This window comes from Panthera pardus, unplaced genomic scaffold (assembly GCF_024362965.1).
Source record: "Panthera pardus isolate Hobbes unplaced genomic scaffold, ASM2436296v1 HiC_scaffold_2, whole genome shotgun sequence".
NCBI classification, from domain to species: domain Eukaryota; kingdom Metazoa; phylum Chordata; class Mammalia; order Carnivora; family Felidae; genus Panthera; species Panthera pardus.
In genome coordinates this window covers 113,730,134-113,747,449 of record NW_026526765.1, presented here as the reverse complement: position 1 = coordinate 113,747,449, position 17,316 = coordinate 113,730,134, and the positions used below count along the sequence as shown (strand labels likewise).

At 38.6% G+C, this 17,316-nt stretch overlaps 1 protein-coding gene across 4 annotated transcripts; it reads left to right on the top strand.

Moving 5' to 3' along the window:
• The first annotated feature begins 8,883 nt into the window (after positions 1-8,883).
• Positions 8,884-16,216, top strand: SETD9 (SET domain containing 9). Of its 4 annotated transcripts, none has more exons than XM_019414294.2 (6): positions 8,884-9,048; positions 10,506-10,873; positions 12,258-12,381; positions 12,870-12,985; positions 13,709-13,810; positions 15,446-15,811. In XM_019414294.2, the coding sequence occupies exons 1-5, from the start codon at positions 8,951-8,953 to the stop codon at positions 13,759-13,761; spliced, it is 759 nt and encodes a 252-aa protein (XP_019269839.1). In that variant the 5' UTR covers positions 8,884-8,950; the 3' UTR covers positions 13,762-13,810; positions 15,446-15,811. The 4 variants fall into 4 exon arrangements, with proteins under 4 accessions (XP_019269839.1, XP_019269838.1, XP_053763325.1 ...); XM_019414293.2 differs by lacking the exon at positions 15,446-15,811 and adding an exon at positions 15,847-16,216 and having other exon boundaries at positions 8,887-9,048; XM_053907350.1 differs by having other exon boundaries at positions 8,889-9,048; positions 13,705-13,810.
• Positions 16,217-17,316: the final 1,100 nt, after the last annotated feature.

Below are 17,316 nucleotides of genomic sequence, written 5' to 3'. Positions count from 1 at the left end.
CGATGAATATATCAATCTCAATGTGGGTGGTGGCTGTATTACTTCTCCTAGGATTTGTCTTTTACGGTCTGTATCTCTTCCTTGATATTGTTTTTCATTATGCTTATTCTGTCAATCAAGGGGGTATGGTTGCAGTCTAATCAAAGAGGATTCCGTAGCTTTGGCTGCTATAGACAACATGCTAAAAGATGTTTCTGGCTATATATAACTAGATACAATACTAAATTGGACATCTTTAGGCTCCAGAATTCAACCTCAAGAATGGGAAGTAAAAATACAAAGACATGTGATGAAGGATTATTTGTATTTTCTGAGATTGTGAGGCTTGTTAACAACTTCAACTGTTATGGTGATGGGTTAAGTTATAATGTGCATCACTGATTTACTCTGCCCCCTGTGCTGGTTTAATTACAACTCCTAGCTTGTTCATTATCCAGTACTTGTAGAAAGCTGAGGGCCAGCTTGGCTGGTGGTTTATAGGTTTGAGTACAAATAAATACCCACTTTATCTTTAAAATACATACATACATACATAGAAACAAAAAGAACAGAAGGTCTCAAATCATTGATGTAAGGTTCTACTAATCAAGCTGGAAAAGGAAGAGTAAAACCAAAGTAAGTAGAATGTATAATAGAGAACAGAAATTAATAAAATGGAAAATAGACAAACAAAAGAGAACATTAAGACAAAAGCTGTTTCTTTGGAGAAAAAACCCGAGTTACAAAGATGAAGAAAAAGGAAAAAAAAATCACCAAAATCAGGAATGAAAGTGGGGTTCTTACTACAGATCATATATAAGACTATATTTATGAACAACTTTATGTCAGAAGTTTGACAGCATAAATAAACAAATTTCACGAAGAACCTTTTATCAAACTTGAAACAAAATGAAACAGAAATTTTCAAGAGTGCTTCATCTTTCAAGGAAATTGAATTCAGGAGGAGGGATCAAGATGGCAAAGTAAGAAGATCCTGAGCTCACTTCCTCCCATGGACATACCAAAATCTACAACTATGTAAAGAACAACTATCTTTGAAAACAAACTGAAGACTACCAGAACATGTCATACACAACTAAGAAAAAAAAGAAAAAGCCACATTAATATGGGTGGGAGGGGGTGAAGACATTATCTAATTAGTACCCACACCTACTGCACAATGATCCCCTGCAGGAGGGTATCAAACATACAGGCCCTCCAAGAGAAACAAGGAGTCCAAGCTCCACATCTGGATCCCCAGTTAAGAGACTGGGAGCTAGAGAGCATTATGCTAAGCACGGGAAAGATGAGTGCCCATAATACCTGACTTTGAAAAACAGTGGGCTTATGTGTGGGAGACCCAGAAGGCAATAGGAAACCTATGTTCCATGCTTTAGGGCAGGTGCATAACCTCAATCATCCCAAGTTCCAGAGCAGAGGCAGCAGTTGGAAAAGCACCCGGGTGCTGAAAAGAGATTCACTGACCAATTTTAGGACATGTGCCAGAGGGGCAGGGATCTGTTAGAACATTCTCCAGAGACGGGTGTGTTACCAGACACCTTTTTCTTCTTCTTTTTTTTTTTTTTTCATTTCCCTTCTACCTAGCTGGTCCAGCCTGGCAGGAGCCATTTCTGACACTCTACCTACTGTGCTAATACCAATCACCTGGCCCCAGTCTTTCTCTGCAGATTGTGCCAGCCCAGCCCAGCCCAGCCCAGCACCCCTCCAAAGCAGCTCCCACCCTGCCTCACCTGGGGGTGGAGGCAGCTGTACTGGAGCCCTGGCCTCCCACTACTCCCATCCCCAGCAAGCAACCTCCACCCCAGGGGAGAAGAGCCAAATACTAGGGCACCTGCAATAGTCACACCTGGAGGTCACAGCCAGCCACAGTGGAAGCCTATTCCACCCACACACATGGCCACAGCTGCCGCAGCAGGACTTCACAGCCAGCTGCACAAGGAGCCAACTCTGACACAAGCATGCCCATAGTGGTTATGGCCTGTACTCTCAGCCAGACAGGCCAAGGACCAGCCCCACTCACCAGGACATCCAGAGTCGACATGGGTAGCCCTCACAAAAAGCTGCACAACTGCCCTGCACACCAGGGAGTTCACACCAAGTGCAACCCAGCTATAAAAGAAGGGTACGTGCAGCCCACACAGGAGAGACCTCTAAGGCACCTGGCTCAAGAATGAGGAGGTGGGAGAGGGGTTGCACAACTGGGCCTGACAAGACACCTTCTGCATAAAGCCAATCTTTCAAAACTGAAAGATATAACTGATTTACCTAATACACAGAAACAAACACAAACAGGCACAAGAAAGAGACAGAGGAATATGCTCAAGACAAGAGAACAAGACAAAACCTCAGAAAAAGAACTAAAGAAAAGAGAGAGAAGCAATATACCTGATAAAGGTTCAAATTAATTTTCTTAAGATGTTCACCAAACTCGGGAGAATGGATGAACACACTGAGAACTTCAACAAAGACAAACAACATATAAAAAGAATCAATCAGAGCCTAAGAAAAACTGAAATGAAAAAACACACTAGAAGAAAATACCAGTGGATGAGATGATGCACAAGAATGGATCAGAAACCTGGATGACAGAATAGTGGAAACTACCCAACTGGAACAGCAAAAGGAAAAAAGAATCAAACACAAAGAGGATAGCTTAAGGGACCTCTGGGGCAACATTCTCAGCAACAACATGTGGGAAGCAGAGAAACATTTGCATAATGGGTACAGAAGAAGAGAGACATAAAGGGGTCAAAGACCTATCTGAAGAAATATTGACAGAATTTTCCCTGACGTGGTGAAGGAAACAGACATCCCATTCCAGGAAGCACAGAGTCCCAAACAAGATGAACCTAAAGAGACCCACACCAAGACACATAATAATCAGTGTCAACAGTTAAAGGCAAAATCTTTAAAGTAGCAACAGAAAAGCAACTAGTTATGTATAAGGGGACCCTCAAAAAACTATCAGCTGATTTTTCAGATTTCACAGGCCAAAAGGAGCGGTACAATATATTCAAAGTGCTGAAAGGAAAACATTTAAAACAAGAATATTCTACCTGACAAAGTTATCACTCAGAATTGAACAATAGATCAGAGCTTCTCAGATAAGCAAAAGCTAATGGAGTTCATTAACATCAAACCAGCCTTACAAGAAACCTTTAGGAAACTTCTTTACATGAAAAAAGAAAAGGCCATAACTAGAAATAAGAAAATTGTGAAAAAAAATAAAATGTAACTGGTAAAGGTAAACATATAGTAAAGATAAATGATCAACCAGAGTGAGTTATGAAGACTGAAAGACAAAAGTAGTAAAATCATCTAGACCCACAATAATTAAAGGATACACAACATATTAATATGTAAAATATAATATCAACAACATAAAATGTGGTAAGGGTGGTTAAACTATGGTGCTTTTAACTTGAACTTAAATGACCATCAACTTAAAACAGAATGAACCTCATGTTATATATAAACCACAAAACTAAATCCTATAAATAACAGATACACAAAAAAGGAATACAAACATAATACAAAGGAAAGTCACCAAATTACAAAGAAAGAGAGCAAGAGAAGGAACAGAGAAGAACAGCAAAAACAAACAGAAAACAACTGACAAAACAGCAGTAAGTACCTATCTATCAATAACTACATTAAATTAAATGAACCAAATGCTCCAAAGAAAAGGCATAAGGTGTGTAAATGGGTTAAAAAAAAAAAAAAAAAAAGAAAAAAAAGAAACATAAAAAACAAGACCCATCTATAAGCTGCCTACACGAGACTCACTTCAGATATAAAGACATACACAGACTGAAAGAGAAGAGATGGAAAAAGATAGCCCATGCAAATAGAAGTAAAAAGAAAGCTGGATACTTATATCAGACAAAAACACAGTAACACACAGACTGTAACTGAAGACAAAGAATGGCATTACAGAAGATAAAAGGATCAACCAAACCAAAGAACATAACACCTAAAAACATCTATGCACCCAACACAGGGGCACCTAACATATAAAGCAATATTAACAGACATAAAGGTGAGAATTGACAGTAAATGAAATAATAGCAGTGACATTGGTGGATAGATCATCCAGACAGAAAATCAACAAGGAAACAGTGGTTTTAAACGACATGTTACACCAGGTGGACTTAATAGATATACAGAGCATTCCATCCCCAAACAGCAGACTACACATTCTTTTCAAGTGTACAGGGAATACTCTCCCAATAGATCACATGTTAGGCCACAAAACAAGTTTCAATAAATTTAAGAAGAATTAAATAATATCAAGCATTTTTTCTGACCACACAGTATGAAACTAGAAATCACTTGCAAGAAAAAAAAAATGGGAAAAAAAAAACAAACAAAAAAACACATGAAGGCCAAACAACATTCTACTTAACAACCAATGGGCTAATAAAAAAGTCAAAGGGGAAATTTAAAAAATACCTTAAGACAGGGGCGCCTGAGTGGCTCAGTTAAGCATCCGACTTCAGTCAGTTATGATCTCACGGTTCATGAGTTCGAGCCCCGCATTGGGCTCTGTGCTGACAGCTCAGAGCCTGGAGCCTGCTTTGGATTCTGTGTGTCCCTCTCTCTCTGCTCTCCCCCACTCATTCTCTGTCTCTCTCTCTCTCTCCTTCAAAAATAAATTAAAAACATTAAAAAAAATTTTTTTTTAATACCTTAAGACAAATGAAAATGGAAACACAATGGTCCACAACCTGCAGGATGCAGACAACACAGTTCTAAGAGGAAAGCTTATAGCAATACAGGCCAATCTCAAGAAACAAGAAAAATCTCAAATAAGCTTACACCTAAAAGAACTAGAAAAAGAACAAACTAATACTAATGTTGTAGAAGAAAGGAAATAAAGATCACAGAGGATATTAATGAAATACAGAACTGGTTGTTTGAAAACATAAACAAAATCAACAAATCATTACGCAGACTTAAAAGAAAAAAACAAATAGGGCCCAAATAAATAAAATCAGAAATGAGAGAGAAGTTACAATGAACACCACAGAAATATAAAGGATTATAAGAAAAATCCTGCAATTATAGGCTAACAAATAGGAAAAACCAGAAGACATAGGTAAATTACAAACATACAATCTTCCAAGATTGAATCAAGAATAGAAAATCTGATCAAACCTATAACTAGTAATGAAGTTGAATCAGTAATCAAAAAACTCTCAATACACAAGAATCCAAGACCATGACATATCAGATAAAGGGTTAGTATCCAAAATCTATAAAGAACTTATCAAACTCAACACCCCCCAAAAAAATAATCCAGTGAAGAAATGAGCAAAAGACATGAATAGACACTTCTCCAAAGAAGACATCCAGATGACAACCAACACATGAAAAAATGTTCCACATCACTCATCATCAGGGAAATACAAATCAAAACCACACTGAGATACCACCTCACACCTGTCAGAATGGCTAACATTAACAACTCAGACAACAACAGACACTGGCCAGGATGCGGAGAAAGAGGATCTCTTTCGCACTGCTGGTGGGAATGCAAACTGGTGCAGCCAAGTATGGAGGTTCCTCAAAAAATTAAAACCAGAACTACCCAATGACCCAGAAATTGCACTACTAGGTATGTATCCAAGGGATACAGGTGTGCTGTTTCAAAGGGGCACATGCACCCCAATGTTTATAGCAGAGCTATCAACAACATCAAAGCATGGAAAGAGCCCAAATGTCCATCGATGGATGAATGGATAAAGAAGATGTTGTGTGTGTGTGTGTGTGTGTATATATATATATATATACACACACACACACACACAATGGAGTATTACTCAGCAATCAAGAAGACTGAAATCTTGCCATTTGCAATTACATGGATGGAACTAGAGGGTATTATGCTAAGCGAAATTAGTCAGAGAAAGACAAATATATCATATGACTTCACTCATGAGGAACTTAAGGTACAAAAAAGATGAACATAAGGGAAAGGAAGCAAAAATAATATAAAAACAGGGAGGGGGACAAAACGTAAGAGACTCTTCAATATGGAGAACAAACAGAGGATTTGCTGGAGGGGTTGTGGGTGGGGGGATGGGCTAAATGGGTAAGGGGCATTAAGGAATCTACTCCTGAAATCACTGTTGCACTGTATGCTAACTTGGATGTACATTAAAAAAATAAATAATTTTTAAGAAGGCATCACATTCCCTGATCTCAAACTATGCTATAAAGCTATAATAATCAAAACAGTGTGATCTGGCACAAAACCAGACATATAGATCAACAGAATAGACTAGAGTCCAGGAAAAACCTTACACTTATGCAGTCAATTAGTTTTCAACAAAGAAAATAAGAATATACAATGAGGAAGAGACAGTCTCTTCAATAATTTGGTCCTGAGAAAACTGGAGAGCTACTTGCAAAACAACGAAACTAGACCACTTTCTTACACCACATACAAAATTAAATTAAAATGGGTTAAAGACTTAAATGTGAAACCATAAAACTCTTAGAAGAAAACATAGGCAGTAAGCTCCTGGACATCAGTGTTAGCAGTATTTTTTTGGATCTGCATCCTCAGGCAAGGACACCAAGGGCAAAAATAAATGGGACTACATCAAACTAAAAAACTTTTGCACAGTGAAGGAAAACATGAACAAAATGAGAGGCAACCTACTAAATGGAAGAAGACATTTGCAACTAATAAAACAATAAAGGGTTAATATCCAAAATATATAAAGAGCTGATACAACTCAATAAAAAAAAAATCCAATTAAAAAGTGGGTAGAGAACCTGAATAGACATTTCTCCAAAGACATACAGATGGCCAAGAGACACATGAAAAGATACTCGTTACTATTATTCAGTAAATGCCAATCAAAACCACAATGAGATATCACCTCACACCTGTCAGAATGGTTAGTATCAAAAAGACCAGGAATAACAAGTGTCAGCAAAGATGCAGAGAAAAGGGAAACCTTGTGTATTGTTGGTGGGAATGCAAAATGGTGCAGCTTCAATGGGAAATAGTCTGGAGTTCCCCCAAAAAATTAAAAATAGAAATAACATACATTTCAACAATTTCACAGCTGGGAAGCAAACAAAATCACTAACTGGAAAAGATATATGCACCGCCATGTTCACTGCAACATTATTTACAATAGCCAAGATATGTAAACAACCTAAGTGTCCATCAGCAAAAGATGAATAAAGAATATGTGGTGGGGCACCTGGGTGGCTCGGTCAGTTAAGCGTCCAACATCGGCTCAGGTCATGATCTCACAGTTAATGGGTCCAAGCCCCGCATTGGGCTCTGTGCTGCCACCTCAGAGCCTGGAGCCTGTTTCGGATTCTGTGTCTCCCTCTCTCTCTGCCCCTCCCCTGCTCATGCTCTGTCTCAAAAATAAACAAACATTAAAAAAAAATTTTTTTAAAGAATATGTGGTATAAATATATACAATGGAATATTACTCAGCCATAAAAAAAGAATTCTTGCTATTTCAAAACCTGTAACAACTTTGTATGGTGACAGATGGTAGCTAGACTTCTGATGGAGATCACTTACTAATGTATATAAATGTTGAACCACTATGTACACCTGAAACTAATATTGTATGAAAACTGTACTTCAATTTTAAAAACTGAATTCATTATCAAAGAAAACTACAAACCCAAATGGTTTCACTGGTGAATTCTATCAACATTCAAGGAAGGAATAACACCATTCCTATACAAATGTTTTGGTCTTTTTTCACAAGTAGAGGAAAAGAGAATACTTCTCAATCCATTTTATGAGGTCAGCAAAAGTCTAACACCAAAACCTGAAAACAAAACTACAAACAAGCTATGACACTGAAAATTTTATAACACACTTCGAAATAAATTTGAGACAACAAAAGCATATAAAAACCTATAGAGTATGACCAATGTGTTACTCATAACTATCTAGCTATCTCAATCCAAGCATGGTGTAACATCTGACAATGTATAATTCATACATTAACAAAAGAACATAGAGAAATTATGTGATCACCTCAGTAAATAGCAAAGAAAAGCATGTGATACTCATCATTAACTTAAAACAAAAATTCTTGACAAACCAAAACTAGAACTTTTTAGATTCGAAGTACACTTACCAGAAAAAGAGTAATAAACGATGTTAAAACCGTAGAAACAGAATAATAAAGTGTAATTATACAAACTAATATGGAGAAACAATAAAATACATTTTTGAATAAATAAAAGAAGTTGTGGATATTTGTAGTAGCTTAAAACATTCACACATATATCTATGATTTTCTGTAGGAATACAGAACACATAGAAATAAGACTGAAATAAGACAAACACATAGAAATAGGACTGGTAGAAAACACATCAGTCTGATAACTTTTTTTATGTTTATTTATTTATTTTTGAGAGAGACAGAGTGTGAGCGGGGGAAGGGCAGAGATAGAGGGAGACACACAATCCGAAGCAAGCTCCAGGCTGCGAGCCGTCAGCGCAGAGCCCTACATCGCGCTTGAACCCACCAAGCTTAACCGACTGAGCCACCCAGGCACCCCATAAATTCTTAACAAACACGTACTGATTTCAGAGATTCTTGTAGTTTGCATCCACTGGAACTAAGCATGGTCTGAACTTCTCCGAAGTGGGTGTGTGTGTGTGTGTGTGTGCGCGCGCGTGTGTGTGTAAATACACGAGCGAATGGAGAAAGAAAAGGGGAATAGAGGGCTTCCCTCATCTATACGCACCTACGATTCAGCCAGCTGAGGTCAATAAAGGAGAGGGACGGAGGCCACAAGATCCAAGGGAGTCCCAGTGCAAAGGAGCAAGGCACTGAAGGCGGAGACCCAAGAGGGGCAGGACGGCGTGGCCTCCGCTCCTCCCCGGACCAGGGCGGGCCCGAGACTGTGACCCACCTCTCCGGCGCTGTCCTCGTTACAGCGCCGCGGGACGGCCATGCCGGGCCGCCTGCTTCGGGGCCTGTGGCAGCGATGGCGTCGTTACAAGTACCGCTTCGTTCCTTGGATCGCGCTGAACCTAAACCACAACCCCAGGTGAGAGGGCGAGGCCGGCAGACCAGGGACGTCTTCTTTCAGCCCCACGACGCCACCAGGACCGCTGAACTGGAGGCATGTGGGCCCTAAGTGGGCGGAACCTCCGGCGAAAAGCGCTTTAAACGGCGGTCTCTGGTGGGCGGAGCCTCAGGCGACCCTGGGGCCCGAGGTGGGCGGGCCCGTAGCGAGCAGAACCTGAGGTGGGGCGGGGCCTGAAGTGGGCGAAGTCGAGGCTGGTGGAGTCGGAGGACAGCTGGGATACCGAAGACGGTGGGGAGCCTTAGGAGGGTGGGACCTGAGGCCTACTCTCCCAGAGTACCCCGCGCTGTGAGGTCTGTGAGGCGGGCGTCCCTCACGGGCAGTGCGGCTCCTGCTCTCCTTTAGAGGTCTTCGCTGACGGGCGCTTCTGTTCGGGCAAAAAATAGAAACTTTTGAAAACGAACAAAGTTTATACAGCGTGAGGGTGCATGGCCTTCTCTCCGCCAGGGCATACTTCAAAGTTCCTTAGAAAAGCCAAACTGAGGTTTATTTTGATAGCTCCATAGTTTATATGGTGAAAGCAGCCCGGCTTGGATGTGAGGATAACAACTTGCACTAGCTGACGCAGAAAAACAAGCAAAATGTCACTAAAAACACGTCCGAATGTGGGGTTTAGAATAGTCCATGCCTGAAGAAAGGGATCTAGTTGAGTGGGTGGCGGTGGAGTCACTGTTAATTCCGGCTCTAGTAAGTGGCATGGTAGCGATCGTGAAGAAGCTCACGTAATGCTCACTTAAATAGGCAAAGCTAGCTCCACTGAAGGCCAGTTAATAACCGAAGAGCTTTTCCAAAGTTTGATTCCGCGGAAACGTGAATTCAGGGCCACCGTTGCTATAGAATTGTGAAGCGGAATGGCTTTCTTTTTGTCAATAAGTAAAAAATAATACCATTATGCGAGTAAAAATGATGCAGCCATTAAAGAAGTAAGTATTCCCGGGAGAGAATGTAACAAAGTATATAATGTTAAATTTGTCTTTGTAATTAAATGCCTATAAAATATATGAGGATTCTTATGCGATATTCACATAATGGCCATGGATGTAGTGGGAAGAGGAACTAGTTCTGTTTGAGCTGTGGCTTTCCTGCTTAACAGCTTTAGGATCTTGGGCAAGCTCCACAACGTCAAGCCTCAGTTTCCCTGTCTGCAAAGATGAGATAATGAATGTAAGGACCCAACAGCATTTGGTACAGATAGACTTTTCACAGATAACCGGCTATTTGTAACTTGGGTGGGTATTGCCAGGAGTTAGCGAACTACAACTATCCCCAAACAATTCTTTCTTGAACTTTTTAGTTTTATGCCCTTCAAACACATGAGAATAATCATCATTAAGCCCAGTAACTTAGAAGGCATGAAGGCATGAAGCCTGACTTTTATCACTTGAAGGGTAGTGAATGGAAACTTTTCCTGTTTTCAGGACCATCCGGTATGTTCCAGAGGAATCCAAAGACAAAGTTATCTCAGATGAAGATGTCCTAGGAACATTACTGAAACTTTTCCAAGCTCTGTTCATTAATGATTTCCATAAGCAATCAGATATCTTGACTATGCTTCCAGAAACCGTTAAATCAAAATATCATGACCTACTGTCAGTTCAGCATCCAAGGGTGAAACTGCTTGAATACAGACATCAACAGCAAAATATCTTTAAACCAGAAGAAATTCTTTATAAGACACTGGGTTTCAGTGTTGCCCGAGCAACTAGCTCATTGATTTCTGCTGGAAAAGGTGTCTTCGTTACCAGAGGATTGGTACCAAAAGGCGCGGTTGTATCTATGTATCCTGGTAATGACTCAATTAGTGCTTTGCCAAGAGTTTCCTATTTATCAGTTAATATAAGTCCAACAAAATACTTACTCTTATAATCCTTTGAGTAAGGAGTTGAATTAGAAACTGAGATTTCCACACATTTGTAAATCCTGATTTCGAAAATAACTACAAATTATTTTATGTGCTAGAAAGCATCCTTGAGTATTTATTTGAATAAAAGCACTTTTCTTTTAAGGAAATTTTTGTAGTCAATGTTTAAATGTAGAATATAGTATGGCCTACTTTGATAAGATGAATTACTTAGAAAGCACTAGAGAATAAGTCAGTTGGCTTACATAATTGATAACTAAAGGTAAAAATAGTACAGGTTAAAAGAGGTATGACAGAGTTTAAACCTGTAAATCAATAAATACCTTTCTGCCATTTCTACACTTTGAAAGTAAAGCAGCTTCTTTGCAAAAAGATCATTGACTAGAATGCTTAGTAGGGTATGTTATTTGTTAAACTAAGATTACATTATTTGTAAATGTTTAATTCAGACATGTTTTCAAAAAGTCATTCTATTTTCTAATTTTACATCCCTAAGCAAAAGAGTTGGTTTCCTCCTACACAACTAACTCTGTAAAGGCTAAATAGAACAAGCTGGCAACAAATTAATACTAGAATAAATTTAATAGATTAGGATGCCAGTAACATAGGACACACTCAGTAAATACTAATTTTCTCCTTTCCTCTACTGCTAGCGAAAGGGGAAACAACCTGAATATCAGATTCATTTATTCCCATTTTGTCTACATTATTTAACTGGTTATTAACAAATACATTTCTTAAAAGACTTTCTTTTTTTTTTGAGAGAGAGAGGGCGCAAGTCAGTGAGGGGCAGAGAGAAACCAAGCTCACCTGAAGCAGGGCTCGAGCTCACCTGAGGCAAAGCAGGGCTCGAGTTGACCAATGTGGAACTCGAACTCACTACTGTGAGATCATGACCTGGGCTGAAGCTCGATGCTTAACCACTGAGCCACCCAGGAACCCAAAAGACTTTTTAATGGATGTCAAATAACACTCTACTTTAAAAAGCAAAAACAAAACAAAACAAAAAGCCCCTATAATTTTGTAAAGCTGAATCTCAAATGTGGTGTTCACATTTTAATTAATCAAAATAGTCACATTTTATTTGGCTATGTGAAAAAGTTGATTCTCTGCTCCATTTACTTTTGGGCACTCTTTAAAGGGAAGAAGTAGCCAAAGAGAATGTGATAATCTAGACTGGAGGTAAAATATTAGAAAAAGGTAGAGAAAATAAAATAGTTCATTTCATGTTATGTTTATTTTCCAGAGAAAGGTGCTTATCATGATGTTAATAATTTTTACATGTTGCTATGTCCTTATCTTATAATAGGTACAGTATATCAGAAGTATGAGCCAATCTTTTTCCAATCCATTGGAAATCCATTTATTTTTAGATGCCTGGATGGGGTACTTATTGATGGAAATGACAAAGGAATATCAAAAGTCGTATACAGGTAAGTTAGTGCCCATGTTCAAACATAACGATAGGACACAGAGCCACAGGAAAATGAGCATGACCCTGGCCTTTTCACTTTAAATAAAAATCTGTTTAGACAGCTGCTAAGTGGCAACTCAGCTGCCCTATTGACTAGACAAAACTTTAAAAAAAATTTTTTTTTTATTTATTTTTGAGACAGAGAAGGACAGAGCATGAACTGGGGAGGGTCAGAGACAGGGAGACACAGAATCTGAAGCAGGCTCCAGGCTCCAAGCTGTCTGTCAGCACAGAGCCCGACCTGGGGCTCGAACTCAGGGACTGTGAGATCATGACGTGAGCCGAAATTGGACGCTTAACTGACTGAACCACCCAGGCATCCCAGACTAGACAAAACTTTTTAAGAGAAATTGGATTTGTTCAGTTCTAGGATTAATTTTGTACTTTTGGATTTTACTGTAAGACATAAAAGAACAATCTCTTACCTAATGCTTTCACCTGTTTCAGATCTTGCAATGGGAGGGATCAACTTGGTCCTTTAAAAATGAGTGACAGTACATGGCTAACATCAGAAATTTGTAATCCACTTGCTGTAGGACAGTATGTCAACAATTGTTCAAATGGTAAGTTGACATTATGGGTCTGTGAGACAAGATATAAATATAGCAGTAGTAATTTTTCTCCTTTGCTATATGACTGAGTGCCAGAGGCAGTTAAATTTAACATCTCAGCTTTTCAAAGCCTGTAAATAAATTGTAATGCTGAGAAGGCAGATATTAAAGAAGTTGGGGAAATAATGATATACATTAATTGGAATTCTTTAATTTACTATTTTTCTTCTGGTTTTTCAGTAAACATAGGTAACTGATAAATGCTCCTTTGATCATTATTATTTTAGCATTTTTTAATAGTTAAAAAAAGAGAGAGCATTAGAGATCATTTTGTCAGAGCCTCAGTAGAACCTTGTAGGTTAAACTAGACTGGTATCCCCTTTCTGTTGCTACTTTTGTGAATCACTTACCTTCTCTAGGGCTTGACTTTCCTAAAAATATAAGTTTGATCTCGCCTACATTTAGCATAGGTTTTGGTGTTAGGGAGATATGAACTTCAAACCTGACTTTTCTACATAACCTTCAACCTTTCTGAGTCTCTGTTTTCTGATCTTCAAAAAGTAAATAATAAAACATACATAATCTAGTAATGCCTGGAAGGTAATAGTGATTATTAATTTGAAAATGTTCTAATAATTTAGAAAACCATGCATCAAGTGTTAAAATTCAGTTCTGTTTTCCATGACCTTTTTTAAAACGGCTATTTCTAAAAATTATATGCTTGTTCCTAGACAGAGCCGCTAATGTCTGTTACCAGGAATTTGATGTGCCTGCAGTTTTTCCTATAGAGCTAAAACAGTATCTTCCAAACATTGCCTACAGCTGTGACAAACAAAGGTTAGTCTTTTCCTATCCCCTGTCTTCTGCTGTACTCAAAAAACATGTATATTCGAGGGTGCCTGGGTGGCTCAGTTGGTTGAGCATCTGGCTCTTGATCTCAGCTCAGGTCATGATCTCACGGTTTGTGGGTTCGAGCCCCACATAGGGCTCTGCACTGACAATGTGGAGCCTGCTTGGGATTCTCTCTCTCACTGCCCCCCACCCCTGCCTCTCTTGTGTGTCCTCTCTCAAAATAAATACATAAACTTAAAAAAAATTTTTTTTAAATATATATATTCCAAGAAAAAGCTGTACAGAACTTGGAATAATTTCTCTTAGGAAAAAATTATAACTTAAATTTTGATTTTCATCATACCTTAATGTATTAATGTAGGCTTATTTGAAGTTTAATATTTTTCATTAACTTAGCTCATTCTGCTTCTTATTACCCATTTTCGTTCTATGTAGTCCTTTATAAGTATCAACCTTAAAATTTTTTTCAAGTGATTCATTGTTACTTTTCTACTTACAAAATCTTCAAATACATTTTTTAATCATTTTAAGGATTATGCTCTTCATCTCACTTGAGAACACCCAGTTGAAGAAAAAGGCTAAATTACACTATTCTTTCTTTTGCTCATTTCACTATTACGTTTGGAAACTTAATGAAAAATGAGGAAATATTCAGGGGCACCTGGGTGGCTCAGTCAGTTAAGTGCCTGACTTTGGCTCTGGTCATCATCTCACAGTTCATGGGTTTGGGCCCCGTGTTAGACTCTGTGCTGACAGCTCAGAGCATGGAGCCTGCTTCGGATTCTGTGTCTACCTCTCTCCCTGCTCCTCCCCGACTCACACTGTCTCTTTCTCTTTCTCTCTCAAAAAAATAAACATTAAAAAAAAGAGGAAATATTCAGAAAATACATATTATTAATGTAACATTTCTATTCAATAAGTGGAAAGTCTGAAAGTGTTCAAGTAACAATTTCTAAATGTAAGTAATTCTGTAGAGTTCTTTATCAACAGTGCTATAGGAAAATATAATCTTTATGTCATGTCACTGAGCTGCCAGGTGCTAGCAAACTTTATTTTTTATGGGCCCCATTAAATTGTCCTTTTAAGATGAAAGAGATTTAAAACTTAGACTGTTCTTTGGGGGCACCTGGGTGGCTCAGTTGGTTGAGCGTCCAACTTTCAATTTCAGCTCAGGTCATGATCCCAGGGTTATGGAATCAAGCCCCTCATTGGGCTTCACACTGAGCATAGAGCCTGCTTAAGATTCTCTCTCTCTCTCTCTCTCTCTCTCTCTCTCTCTCTCTGCCCCCCCCACCCTCTCCCCCCCCCCCCGCCCTTCTCCCCAACTCCTACTCTGTCTAAAAACACAACAAACTTTGACTGTTCTCTGTACTTGATACATACTCTGTCTCTACCTGTGTGTATGTAACAGTTGGGTTTTTTTTTAGCTATATGCTCTGGAGCATAATATCACTACTGTTCAACAAGTACAGGAAAAGTTAACTGAGTAGGAACATTGAAGGCTACTTATGTCTTATGGTGTTCATAAAAGTATTTTTTTAATCCCAATTAATTTTAAGTAATGTTTTCATCTTTGCAGAATACAAAGATACAAATTAATTTTAAAATGTTAAACCACAGGGGCACCTGGGTGGCTCAGTCGGTTAAGCGACGGTTAAGCGTCTGACGTCGGCTCAGGTCATGATCTCACAGTTCGTGGGTTCGAGCCCTGCATTGGGCTCAATGCTGACACCTCAAAGCCTGGAGCCTGCTTTGGATTGTGTCTCCTTCTCTCTCTGCCTCTCCCCTACTCATGCTCTGTCTCTCAAAAATAAATGTTAAAAAAAATGTTTTTTTTTAAACTTACTGATTTGTGGTCTCCATCAGGGATAAGAACTATTTCTTCAGGGAAATCAAACAGCTAAGACAATAGTAAAAAATTTGAATAAAATTATGTCTATAACAGCTAAATTGGTTATATTAAAAATATGAGCTTGGATTTGTTAATACTTCTAACTTTTGTGTATTCTTTTTGTCCTCAGCCCACTTCGATGTGTCATTCTTGTAGCACTCAGGGACATCAAACAAGGAGAAGAGCTTTTTTCAAACTACTATACAATTGTCAGCTAACTATGAATTAGAAATTAGGTTTTCTATTCAGCTATTTATTCTAAATGTTTTTGTTAATTGTATCTCTGAGTTCCACCTATAGAACAAATATTTTGAGGCCTAATTGGAGTGGGAATTTTTTGTTTTTATTGATGTTAATGTGTTTATATTAAAAGCTATTTCCTTCATTACAATTTCAAATTTATAATGCAATTATAATTTTAATTGGTTTTCACCTAAAAACACAGTAGCTTATTAAATTAAAACCTACTGCCTGAAATTAAAATTCCAATTTTTCTTTTATTTTGTATCTCTGTGGTTTATAAAATTTTAACCAAATCATCACCATTTCTTGCACTGTTGATGTGTACAAACTTCTTTAAAAACTCTATTTTTAGACCTACCCTATGACCCAGCAGTAGCACTGCTAGGAATTTACCCAAGGGATACAGGAGTACTGATGCATAGGGACACTTGTACCCCAATGTTTATAGCAGCACTCTCAATAATAGCCAAATTATGCAAAGAGCCTGAATGTCCATCAACTGATGAATGGATAAAGAAATTGTGGTTTATATACACAATGGAGTACTACGTGGCAATGAGAAAGAATGAAATATGGCCCTTTGTAGTAACGTGGATGCAACTGGAGAGTGTTATGCTAAGTGAAATAAGCCATACAGAGAAAGACAGATACCATATGGTTTCACTCTTATGTGGATCCTGAGAAACTTAACAGAAACCCATGGGGGAGGGGAAGGAAAAAAAAAAAAGAGGTTAGAGTGGGAGAGAGCCAAAGCATAAGAGACTCTTAAAAACTGAGAACAAACTGAGGGTTGATGGGGGGTGGGAGGGCATTTTTTGGGGATGAGCACTGGGTGTTGTATGGAAACCAATTTGACAATAAATTTCATAAAAATAAAATAAAATAAAAATAAAAACTCTATTTTTATATTATAAAGCCAAAAATATATGTTGTTGCCATGAGTTGTGTGTGTGTGTGTGTGTGTGTGTGTGATTTAAGGATTGTTTTAGCTTTTAGCATGGAGATAAAGTCATAAGATAGTGGTGATGGGAGGAACATGTATTCCCCATTCTCTCTTTTTTTTTTTAAGTTTATTTGAGAGAGAGCGAGCGAGCAAGCAAGCAAGCAAGCTCCTTGCTGTCAGCACAGAATCCAATGCAGGGTTCAAACTCACAAACTATGAGTACATGACCTGAGCTGAAACCAAGAATCAGACACTTACCTGACTGAGCCACTCAGGTGCCCCTCCCCATTCTCTTATCCCAAGGGGGAGCACTTCCAATAGTGATGCTCCTGGCCTCTCTCTATACCCATTGGAGGAAGAATGATTTTCTGAAATTATCTTTGGAGGAGAACTAGGCACCCGTGGCCCAGACCC

What these genes read in the sequence shown, in the direction of transcription:
- SETD9 (XM_019414292.2), top strand. Translation starts at nt 8,951, where the DNA reads ATGCCGGGCCGCCTGCTTCGGGGCCTGTGGCAGCGATGGCGTCGTTAC. An exon ending in GGTTGTATCTATGTATCCTG is followed by an intron (nt 10,874 to 12,257) that starts GTAATGACTCAA and finishes ATCTTATAATAG; the next exon opens with GTACAGTATATCAGAAGTAT. An exon ending in ATATCAAAAGTCGTATACAG is followed by an intron (nt 12,382 to 12,869) that starts GTAAGTTAGTGC and finishes CACCTGTTTCAG; the next exon opens with ATCTTGCAATGGGAGGGATC.